The sequence below is a fragment of the Psittacula echo genome, assembly GCF_963264785.1.
Source record: "Psittacula echo genome assembly, chromosome: 4".
In the NCBI taxonomy this organism is placed as follows: domain Eukaryota; kingdom Metazoa; phylum Chordata; class Aves; order Psittaciformes; family Psittacidae; genus Psittacula; species Psittacula echo.
This window is the reverse complement of record NC_137738.1, coordinates 49,012,084-49,024,300: the sequence shown is the minus strand read 5'-3', so window position 1 is coordinate 49,024,300 and position 12,217 is coordinate 49,012,084. Positions and strand designations below refer to the sequence as shown.

At 41.1% G+C, this 12,217-nt stretch overlaps 1 protein-coding gene across 1 annotated transcript; it reads right to left on the bottom strand.

Annotated features, from left to right (window-relative positions):
- Positions 1-1,075: 1,075 nt before the first annotated feature.
- Positions 1,076-7,272, bottom strand: LOC308220102 (pantetheine hydrolase VNN2-like; the record flags this gene model as incomplete). The annotated part of the gene is given in 8 exon segments (XM_080615889.1): positions 1,076-1,225; positions 2,863-2,982; positions 2,986-3,033; positions 3,201-3,571; positions 4,457-4,748; positions 5,346-5,538; positions 6,837-6,967; positions 7,060-7,272. Coding segments are annotated over 8 exon segments (1,518 nt in total).
- Between the last annotated feature and the right edge of the window lie 4,945 nt (positions 7,273-12,217).

Below are 12,217 nucleotides of genomic sequence, written 5' to 3'. Positions count from 1 at the left end.
AGCAACTTCTGGATAACCTGCGTTGGTGTGTATGGGGTGGGAAGCCACAGAGTTTTTCTTATGTGCCACACTTCATGCAGCTCAGTGCTAAGTGTGGTGTGGGCTTTTAGTGATGTGAAGGCCAGTAGATGCAAAAGACTATGGGATAAGCATTGAGTCAGGGACCACTCAAAGGTGTATGTGGTGTGAATGAGGCCTGTTTGCTGCAGGACACAATAGAAATCAGGCCCAAGATTGTCATATTGCTAGAAGTCCCAAAAAATGCCTTATTCTCACACTATATGGTAAAATAAGTTTCAGGTACTAAAACACTCCCTAATTGCCTATGTTTTCACAGTTTTGAAGATTCTTTTCCCAAATACCCAGGAGAAGGTGTTAGTATACTATGTATATATGGTAAGTCTGATCTGAAATGCATTGGAACCAGCATGCATCTGTCATGCACAAAGTAATGCAAGCTCAGAGGAACTGAAGAACTGAGGATGCTTTACAAACCTCAGCCAGACTCAGTGCCTGTGGGAGTTACAGAGGACCACTCTCTCCCTAAGGTTGCACCTAAAGCTATTTTGCATGTGTTTTTCTTTTCAATGTGGTGTCCCTTGATGAAAACGAGGCAAAGGCCCATTGGGTATTAAGGAAGCCCTATTGACTGGTGTGTAAGGCTGAGAAACACGGACATTTAATGCTTATACAGTGTAAAAAACAGGAAGGGGCAAAAGGGACAGAAAGTTTTTCTCAGAAAAGATTTGTTCTGCAGCAAACTGACAAACTTCACTTTTCACACATTTCAGTATCAGTCTTTTTTCTAATGCTATCCTGGCAATCTACAAAATATCTCTGAAAAAAAAAAAATCTAAGTAAGATTTAATGTGACAGAGCATTCGTACTGAAAATAATTGCAGTGGCTCAAGAGTTATTACAAGGTGTACACAACAGAGTGATCACGTCGCTTTCTCCTAAATAAACCCAACTAACAGCTGCTGAGAGGAAGTGCGAGATTGCAGAACAGGAATGATGCAGGATAACTGGCATGACTCATGAGAAGGTGGATCAGTGTAGGAAATTCCCCCCCTGTTTATGGTGACTGTGTAACAGCTGAGTTACGGGATGGAGACATTCGCAGAGGATGAGGCAGGTCCTTTTCATAAAGCCTTCCAAAAAGCGTCGCTGTTATGAGTGGTTTTGATGTGCCATGCTTACTTTTCAAACGCCCATCACGTAGCACCTAGTTGAAAATGGAAAGAATGATACTAGTAGTCCAGTAACAGAGTAGCAATGCTGCACAGTACAGAAAAGATGGGCCTTATATGTTGAACATTTTGATGCAGCACTTTTGAAATATGCTCATGAGAATGAAAAAAACCAGAATTCTCTCTGGCTCTGCAATAGCTATGCCACATTCCTTTGGACCTGAAGATCTTTAAAATTTCCTCCAGCCACATCTTTGGGAAAAAAAAGATCGTTTTCTCCACCTCATGAGAAGGTGAGAGTGAGAATAACTGATTTGTTACATTCTGTTTAGTTACTCATACACGGCAATGAAGGTTATACACATATCTAAGACAGTAATTTGAAATCTTTCTCAATTTGTAGACTCCAAAATAATTTCAAGATGGAAGATAGGTATTTTAAGCTATTGACCATATGTTGTTTTTCTTAGTTACTTTTTACAGATCAATTTGAAATCACTGTGATTCATAGACAGCAAACACGTGCAACTTTTTAAGAGGCTCTGTAATAAACAGTAAGTATGTATTAATTAAGAAAATATCCTAGAATGGTTTGATTTGGAAGGGACCTGAAAGATCATCCAGTTTCAAAGCCCCTGCCATGGGCAGGGACACCTTTCACTAGACCAGGTTGCTCAAAGCCCCGTCCAACCCGGCCTTAAACAATTTCTGGGGATGAAGCAGACACAGCTTCTCTGAGCAACTTATTCCAGTGCCTCACCACCCTCATAGTGAAAATTTTTTCGTAATATCTAATCTAAATCTCTCTTTTGTCAGTTTAAAGCCATTTCTCCTTGTCCTGTCACTACATACACTTGCAAAATGTCTCTCTCCAGATGCCTTTAGGTAATGGAAGCTGCTCTAAGGTCTCCCTAGAGCCTCATCTTCTCCAGGCTGAACAACCTCAATTCTATCTGTTATTTTACATTAGTCCATGGCCATATTTTAACATACCAGTAAATGTATGCTCTTATAGAAGTCTCATTCAAAACAAATATGCAGGATGACCTACCTTGTAAAAAATCATCCTTATTTCCCCTAAAACTTTTCAAGTCTTTTGCACTGTCTTCATTGTCTCGGTATTAAATACCTCTTCCAAATCAATTAGGATTTCATCTAATTGCTTATAAAAATGTAATCTAAGGTTTATGAATGAAAACATATTTTGACGAGAACATAAGATGAAGTTTCAAATAAAAAAAAACACCTCACAAACCCCTCAAAACCCCCTTTAACATTTTTAACTGCATAGGGTCTGTGTTCTTTATGTATGATACTCAGTAATTGTTCTTGCTTGGACAATTTCTCAGAGCATTTGATTTCTTTGTTTCCTGAAATTTCCATTAGCAGAAACCTGTAGAAAATAGCTCCTTGAAAGCTGCTATTTATAGATTTGGGACCTAAAGTTGGAAGGCATATTTGCAAAAGAATACACTGAAGAGATTCTCGACCTTAGCATTTATATGTTCTCATCAGTGAGGGTTAGCTCAATTTATCCTTTTAAATGTTCCCTTGAATTATGGTCTGCAGAACCAAAGAAAATGGTTCTTAGATGTGACTTTGCTGCCCTACTGGTTTCCAGCATTACAACTGGAAAAACCTTGTGTCAAACAATTCCAGGGTGTCCCATTACCTCGAACTCCCCGGGGGCCAGCTGCACCCCACTGTACAAGACTTCTGGAAAAACATAGTTGGTGCCAAACGTGCCGCTGAGGGAGAACATTTCAAACTTGGTCTGAGCTGTCTCCACTGGCTACCCGCATGCTCCTGGATCTGTGCTCTTGCACTTGAGCAGCGTGCATATCTGTGGGGAGGAAGATACAGAAAGGCAAAATACTGATAAGCTTTCAACAATCAAAAGCTGGATTTGATAACAAGAAAGGTTCTCACAATGCAGTAATGAACATGTCTTTTAAGGTGGTTGGGATGCAGGCATACACAACCTACGCTCCCTACTACAAAAATAATTACCTGCCAGTGGTATTTTATGAGAGAACCATGAAGCCCATCAAATGCACCCAGGACATAAACTTCATCTTCACTCTTGTTTGACATCTGATAGATCAAATGACAGCAGAGGTCTCCTTGGCAAACTGTATAATTTCCAGCTTTGTGCCTGAGTTCACTGAAAGTGAATATATCCTTCCGGACAGCTCCCAGAAATGTGTCTTCTTCTGTAAATTTCTTGATGCTTGCGGCATACAAGCTCCAGTTGATGGCTGGGGGGTAGTTGGGGGAAAGACAGGGTTGTGCACTCAGCTCTGCTACCAGGAGACGTCCCTCATCAGTCTTACTGTTGTAATGGTAGGCAGCAGGTCCCTCTGGCATGAACAGCCCACTGCCTGTCAAGGACACCCACCAGCCTTCCGTCAGTCAGCACCCCTAGCACAGCTCATCAGGGGGACAGCTTCCCCCCATGACACACTGTAGGGCTTGCTCAGTGATGCTGTTTTCAGTCAACATGTTACAGAGAATTTTGGAAGAATTTTAAAGTACAGAACAGCTAAAATATCCACCACAGTGTAAAATGTGACCTAAACTTCGCCAGTTTTGTGCTTTGCTGGATTTTGAAACAGCCTTATATGGCAGTTTGACACAGGACCATTGCTTTTTTTTTTGGTTGTTGTTGTAAAGAACTTAGGTTAATTTAAATATAAATCAGAGCCCAAAGAGTGGCATGCTTGCTAAAGAAAGAAACCACAGGGGTAATTACATGGAAGGAAATCGAGAGCAGTGGCTTAAACTAAGCTCAGTCTATTTAGAGCATAAATGTTCCTTTATGCCTTTCACTTCGGCTTCAGGGAAGAGTTACAGATGCATCTACAGCAATATTTTCTCAGTTGAAAGTTTTAGTTTTAGGTTATTAAGTTCTGCTTACAACATTTTTCTTTTTTTAATTCATTTAACTGTTTTTTGAACTTTAATCTCAAAATGCTCTTCTAAATGAAAGGCTGATAATTTAAGTAAAATTTTGTCCTGTTTTTAAAATAAAATTTCACTTTTAAATAATCAAATTTTCATGCCATGGACTTGCTAATTTAAACCCTCCCAGAACAGTCAACATTTTCTTGCCTGAAGTTGTTTAATACATTCTATACAACATCAACAAGATTTTTATTCTGATTGAAACATTATTTTTCAGAAACTTCATTATTTGTAAAACATTTCTGCCCAGTTCTGAATCCACTACGCCGAAGACAATTTCCTTTTTCCCAAATGTAACTCACCTGTCATTGCAAAGCTGATGTTGTGAGTATTTGCTGAAAGTAAATTGACACGCATACCCATAGCCCAGGCAGAGTGAAACTCAATTGCAGTCAGAAAGGGCAGGACGTTCATCCAAGCTGTTGGGAAGAGCACAGTGTCCACCTGCAACTCACTCACCAGGACCACAGCAGGCTCACGGAAAAGGATGTCAAAGCAAGTGAAAATGCCAAACTTCCCAAAGGGGGTCTCAAAGGTGATGGCTTCTGGCTCTTTTGGGTAATTAAACTGAGTTTCTCCTCTAAACAGGTGGTACTGAAGGTGAAGAAAATGCCATATTAGAAACTGAAAATAAGGCAAAATTAAGAACAGCTACTTTCATGTCTGAGATAGGCTTTAAGTCAAAGCTGGGGGTTGAGATATCTGAGCTGGCTGGTCACTGGGTTTGCATTCATCCAGTTAACTCTCTCCCCCTGCAAAATGGAGTGGCTGTGCCCTGTCTGCCTCCTGGGAGCAAAGCCCAGCCAACATAAACTGCTAAACCCTGCCAAGATGTCACCTGCTAAAGATCTATCTGGCTTGTCTAAAAGTGTACCGAGGACCAGCTAACATTTACTGAGTACGAAAAACTGTTACTGCTCTTTTCCCATTTACTATCATAAATGTAGCCTTTAGGTGTTTGGTATCTGGCATACACTCTGCTACTGCAGTGCTCCTGGGAATAATGCCTGATTGAGCAAGCACTTGCCTGTTTCTCTTTCTGTTCATAAGATTCTTGCACCAGATCATCCTGGATTGGTTGTCATTCAATAATAATTTAAAATTATTGTGTAAACCTGCCGAAATTTGTACCAGAGAGCTGAAAAATATACTGATAATCAATGACAGGGTAACGCTAAAGTGCCTCTTTACCTTGTGGTAACGAGCCACTAGTTTTCCCTCCGGATCATAGACAACATCAGTGTTGTACTGATAGCGACCATCCTTGGGGCAGCTGGGATCACTAGAATTACAAGGCTTCTTGTCCCCAATGTTTGCAACCACATAGATGGAGTTATTCCTGGCCATGCAGCTGAGTCGTTCCTGCACTGGAGCAGGAGCAAACCTGATGTATTTTAGGGAATAGAAATAAAAAAAAAAAAAAAAAAGGAAAAAGTTTTATAAGTTTAAGTTAAGATATGGAAGAAATGCATTCAAAATTACTATTCCACTAACTGCACACCCCCAGGTGCTGAAAAGGGATAGATAAAATCATAGCTTCTGTTAAATTCTTCTCTGTTCATAGCATCATTTTAATTTGCCAATCATTTTTACCTTTAAAAGGTGTTCTCCCTGTGTTCTTCTTTCCTGTACCCTTAACAATATTGTTTTCTGTGCAGATATAATTCCCAGCTAACACACATACAAACATTCGGACAGTTTCAGAAAATTTTTTTTTCAGAAAAAAAAGTGAGAGAATAAACCAGTATGCAGGCATGAACTTACAATAACTTAAATGAATTTTCAGGCAGCTCTAAGCCTTGATTCCAAAAGATGAGTTTAGCCTTTTTTAAAGACCCTTACTCTGTTTAAGATAGCAGCCCATAAGCCTCTAGCAAAAAGTGACCACAGCATTTAGAGCCAAGGGCTCCTAAAATCTGATTTCATAAAGCCTCAGAAAAGAAGAATACAAAAGCTCAGCTTGAACGCAAACTCAGTCCTCTTGATGTCCACTCCTGACACCACTCAGAGCAGCCCTGCATAACGCAGCAGACTGTGCAGGCAGCTGGATTTCTAAAAGGCACTTCTTTTGGCTCTAGATAAATACTTTGTACAATATAATAGAATATAATAGAATATATATTAGAGTATATATTATTATACTATATATATATTTATATATATATAATATTATACTATATTATATATATAATACTATATATATTTATATATATTTTTATATATATATTTATATTTATATATATATTATACTATATATATTATATTATATTATAGTATATAATATTATATTAGAATATAATATAATAGAAATCACCCAGCCACATGTAATGAGGACGGAATCACCTTGTCTAATCTATGCATCTGATAGGATACTTGCAGAAAATTCTCACAATTGATCTGAAGATACAAAGTTTTGCATGTTTTAATAATTGATTTTGCCTAATATTTCCTCATTTTTCTCCTTTTGCAATTTTTAAAAGTGAAAGTGTCTCAATGATTTTTACCTTGCATAATCCCATTACCATCTAATTAAGAGTTCTTTTTGATGCACCTAATTTCTACAGTGTTTGGGATTTTTAATAGAATAAAAGAATTAGCAGTTTTGGGGCATTTACTGGGAGCAGTTCATGACTCCATGAGACACTAGTTTAACAGCTCATAAATCAATGCAGAAGAAATCACCTTGTGGGGTCAGTGCAGGGAATCCAGTTCACTGCTGGATCAGGGATATCTTCCAGGTACGGGTAGATGGTTTCTCTTGTGAAGCCCCAGCCGTAAATGCCATCTTCAGGAGTCACAATAATGTGGGCACCCTGGCACAACAGGCTCCATTAAGAATTGCACCATCAACAGACAACCAGGAGCAGAAAACACTAATCGACAGCACTCACAATACACCTAGTACCTGCTGGGCAGCTTCCTCGATGGCCCCTTCCAAGACATCCATGTTGCTGTTCATCAGGGCCAAAGCATTGTCAGGAGAAACAGGCTCATCAGCAGCATCTGGCAGGATGACAGCATGCTCATAGACGGCTGCAATGAAGGTGTTGGAGGCAAGGGCCTGAAAGACTGTGAGGGCAAACACCGCAGTGTGCAGGAGAGGCTGGGACGGCAGCATGGCTGGTGCCTCGCAGCTCCTAGCTTGCGCTTTTAGAAAATAAACCAGATAGAAATAGGAGGAGTAAAGACTAATAAGGAAATAATCTTTTATTGAGTAATCTGGGAAGGTTCTGCCAACAATCGGAATATTTATTTACAGCTAAAAGTCTAAGAAACTTTTGTAGAAATTGAATCTTGTTTCTAATTTGAAATTCTGTAAATAAAAGATGAACAAAAGGCTAAGAGAGCATGTCAGAAGCAGTGCTGATCTACGAGGGGCTCCATGGAAAGAACACATGCACACTTCATTTGTACATCCCTATCCATGCTTCCAAAGCCATCTTGGAGTGAGCCTAGACTCCCTTGATTATGATACATTACTCCGGATAACCTTACTTACTGCATGTGGCTGCTACTGTTTAAAAATTCAGCCAGTGGTGAAGGCAGACCACCAGTCTGAACTACAGCCCTCGTGTTTCAGAGCATAGCTGATTCATCTGCAGTTATAAGACACATGGTGCTGCTATGCTTCTTGCCTTTCATCAATCATAGAATCATCATAGAATCATAGAATAGTCTGAGTTGGAAGGGACCTTCAAAGGTCCAGCAGGCAAGAGCCCCACGCAGGTGTTTTCTCACTCTTCCAAGGTGAGATGGAGGGAAAGAGAATCAGAAAATTCATGCTTGAGGTAGGCAGTAAAGCAAAGCAAAACAAGGAATTCATTCACCACTGATAATCATAGAATAGCTTGGGCTAGAAGGGAATTTCAAAGGTCATCTAGTCCATCATCCCTGCAATGACCCCATCCAACCTGAATTTGAACATCTACAGGGATGGGGCACCATCCACCACCTCTCTGGGCAAACTGTTCCAGTATTTTACCACCCTCATTGTAAAGAATTTCTTCCTCACCTCCAGCCTGAATCTCCCCTCTTTTAGTTTAAAACCATTATCCTTCATCCTGTTGCAACAGGCCCTGCTAAAAAGTCTTTCTCCATATTTCTTATAGGCCCCTTTTAAGAACTGAAAGTCTACAATAAAGTCTCCCTGGAGTTTTCTCCAGGCTGAACAACCCCAGCTCTTTCAGCCTTTCCTCATAGGAGAGGTGTTCCATCCCTCTGATCATATCTGCAGCCCGATTCTGGACTCTCTCCAACAGGTCCATGTCTTTCCTGTACTGAGGACTCCAGAGGTGAACGCAGTATTCCAGGTGAGGTCTCATGAGAGCAGAGAGCCAGAATCACCTCCCTTGACCTGCTGTCCATGCTTCTTTGGATGCAGCCCAAGATACAATTGGCCTGTCATAAATCAATGGCTTATTACAGTTGTAGCAGGTACCCTGAGAGTGCCCTCTCTCCTGGGCTCAAACTGCAATATAAACTAACCCTTGAACTGTGCTCATCTCTCTGCCTAGAGCTAACATACTAGCTTGTTTCCTGAGAACAAATTAAACAATACAGGGGGTTTTATTACTATTTTTTGTCACAAAAGGCATTTTTTGAACAATAAACAATTTGAAATTACTCATACAAAGCGGTGTGTCTGAAACCAGGACTAACGGAAACAATTATTGCATAGTAGTTTAGAAATAAAATACTTATATATATAAGTAAATAAAAAATACCTATATATACCACTAAAATACAAATACCTAAAGGGGACCCACAAGAAATCTGCACAGGGACTTTTTACAAGTGCATGCAGTGACAGGACAAGGGGGAATGGCTTTAAACTGAAAGAGGGTAGAGTTAGGTTAGATACTAGGAAGAAATTCTTCACTATGAGGGTGGTGAGGCACTGGCACAGGTTGTCCAGGGAAGTGGTGGCTGCCTCATCCCTGGCAGTGTTCAAGGCCAGGCTGGACGGGGCTTTGAGCAACCTGGGATTGTGGAAGGTGACCCTGCCCATGACAGGCAGTTGGAACTGGATTATTGTTATTTTCTCTTCCAATCCAAACTAGTCTATGAGTCTATGAAATAGAATATTACTATTGTAGTTTCAGGTGCTTCATAAAAATACATTTGTTAGAACCTGCAGTATGTGAGGGTAAAGAAACATAACCTGGCTAATCATTTAGCAGTAAGACACCAAGGAAAACATTTTTCACCCTGGCAGTATCTTCCTCTTCACTATTCAGACCAAGAAATCTTATTTTTTTGTCCATCATCACTAAGGCCTTCTCAGGAGAAGCTGGCACTTCAGGGATTCTACGATTCTAAGACCTGTGATGACCAGAGCAGACAGCACCAAAAGTACAGCAGAGGCATGAGTCCCATGAGGGAGCCCCATGTTGGGAACATGGAAGTCACCCAGGAGCACAGAGACAAGCAAAGTCAGGGGACTTACAAGGAAATTCTTGCAGAAAACCTGGGAATTTCCCAAAGCAGCAGAAAGCACCAAGAGATGCCTTCCCCCTGCCCGGAAAGTCTCACATATCAAAGGCAAGAGAGCCACAGCACTGAGCAATCATGCCTTGCTCCACCAGTAGAGAAGTCACAACTGTGCTGCAGCTGAAGAAACTCATCACCTGCCAGGTTTACAAACAATTCAGGTGTGGCATTGCTGTAGTAATGCAGTTCAAGGCAAGCCCAGGTCACAGCCGGTTAACAAGCCAGAGTTTGGGAAATCTCAGTGAAGATCAGCATGGGCACATTTCTGGCCGAACGGGAAGGCGGGGGGGGGGGGGGGGGGGGCAGGCAGGGGTGCAGGAGTCAGGCGCCTGGCCCAGAGCTCAGTGCTGCCGCACAGACACTACCTGTGCTGCCTCAGCTCACCACAGCACCGGCTCAGGGTTCTGCAGCCTCTGCGGGCAGCTCTACATTGCAGGGGGGCTGCCAAGCAGGCTGTTTGTCTAAGCAGATTCATAAGCACACTACTCTGAGCTGACTGGTGTGAGCTGACTGCTGTGAACACACCACTCTGAGCTCTAAAAAACTCTGGTCCCAAAGGTCTCTGTTGGAAAAGCATCATGAATGGGAGCCAGTATCTAAATTTTGCCTATTGCAACCCACTTTCTTATGTTTACAGATCACTCCAGCAGAAATCTTGAAGCTATAAAGCTCTAAATTCACAAAAATTACTTGTGTCTGGTTGCCCATTTCTTACCTTCTTTGGTTCTGACTCAGCTGTCAGGTAACAAAACGCTTTTCTGCTGCACTTCCCTCAAAGAAGTGTTTGTTGTTATCGGTGGTTAAACACAGCCTTGTCTTATACAGACTGAGTTGTTACGTGGATAATGGGTAGATTTCATTGGATTACTTTCTGTATGCTTGACTCACTTCACGCAGTAACACATTTCACAACAATAAATGTTATGCAATCTTTCTAACGAAAAGAATTTAATGCCATGGTGTTTTATGCCAGTCTTCTGTAGGAAAATACCTAACATACAAACACATCTAAACCAAACCACAATGTCCATGAACCAAATTCCAAATTCAACATACTCACCAGATTCAGGGTTGGGATCATACCACTTGCACACACATTCCTTTAGCAGAGTACTGGTATCAGCAGTGAATGAATCAGAAGAAGCTGCCTCTCATCCGAGTCTGGCCACACACCCCCACCAAATCCTTTCTGCATTGCAAGATGAGACTTTTGTGTGCCATATCTTCCTTTAGATCCCGATCCTTTTCCTGGCAGAGAGTTGTGGTATCACACACTGGCTCCTGGGGGACAAGTACACTGATTTTTTAACCCATGGGAAGAGGGTCACATTGGATAATCCCTCGCTGGACTGAGATCTGTGGTCACACAGTAACTGACTCCAGTGGTGAGCAAGGTTTTAAGAGAGCATGGCTCTAACAGTGGTTATTTTAAGCTTCCATGAGTCAGAGTACATTGGCTGGGGTTTTTGATAAAAATACCATTATGTTAGACATGACACTATGTTATGGCACATGTAAGCATCTATTACATTTGAAAACAGAAAAGGTCATATGGTGCACAGCAGTGATACTCAGTGCTGGACTTTGGACATTATTTGCACTCCAAATTTCTCACCAGTTCCATAAGAGAAGTATATGGGACTGAGGACCTTGAGAGTGCCATGCTGAGACCAGGAATTGTGCCAGCGTAGGGAAAAAGAGGGAGAAATTAGATTAATAGGGGTCTCTGACCTCTCTTAACAGCCACAGAACATGCACATCTTTAAACACCAATATGCTGAAGGAAGGTCACTAGGTTCCAGCAACAGCAACATAGCTGGGGGAGAAGAGGAAGCAAAGATGTGAACAGGGCCTTCTCACCAGGATTAGCTGGTCTTAAATGTAAGTCTAAACCTGCTAATTCCTACAGCAAATTTATCTGCAGGGCAACACCACCCAACATTATCATGAAGAAGCAAAGGACAAGGCTTATTTCACATATGTTGTTGATATATGGCCAGAAATAGAGAAGATGGGATGGAGGAGCTGCTATATGATACCAAGGTCACTCAGTGATCTCTTCACTAGGTACAAACGGTTCCAGCTCTGAATAGCATCTAGTGCAGACAGCAGGTGTTGGCAAGCTGTGTTCAAAACTGTCAAGTAGAATACTTTGTGGTTTCAATTCCAAGTTTTGGTTAACAGAGATTTCAAAGAAATGAAAATTCATGTTGAGTTCCGATCAAGAAGGGGTGGCATGCTTTGTTTCAGGGTTGCCTCTTTGACTAGAGTCCTTGCTCAGCCTCCATGTTGCACTATTCTGTGCTGCCATGTGCCACATGATGTGCACCAATGGCATAAAAGCAATAAAACCAAAGAAATACAAATAGGAGAAAGATGTATGTGGGGTAGGAGCAGACTTACATAGGTCAGCATAAATGGTTGTATATCAGATACAAAGCATTGTCAAGCTTTTTTGTATAGACATGTCACAAATCATATCTTTAATTGTTTTATTTACTGGTCTTATAATAATCTGCAATTATAAAAGATGCAATGCTATTTTTAATAAGAATGTATCCTCTGGCCCACAG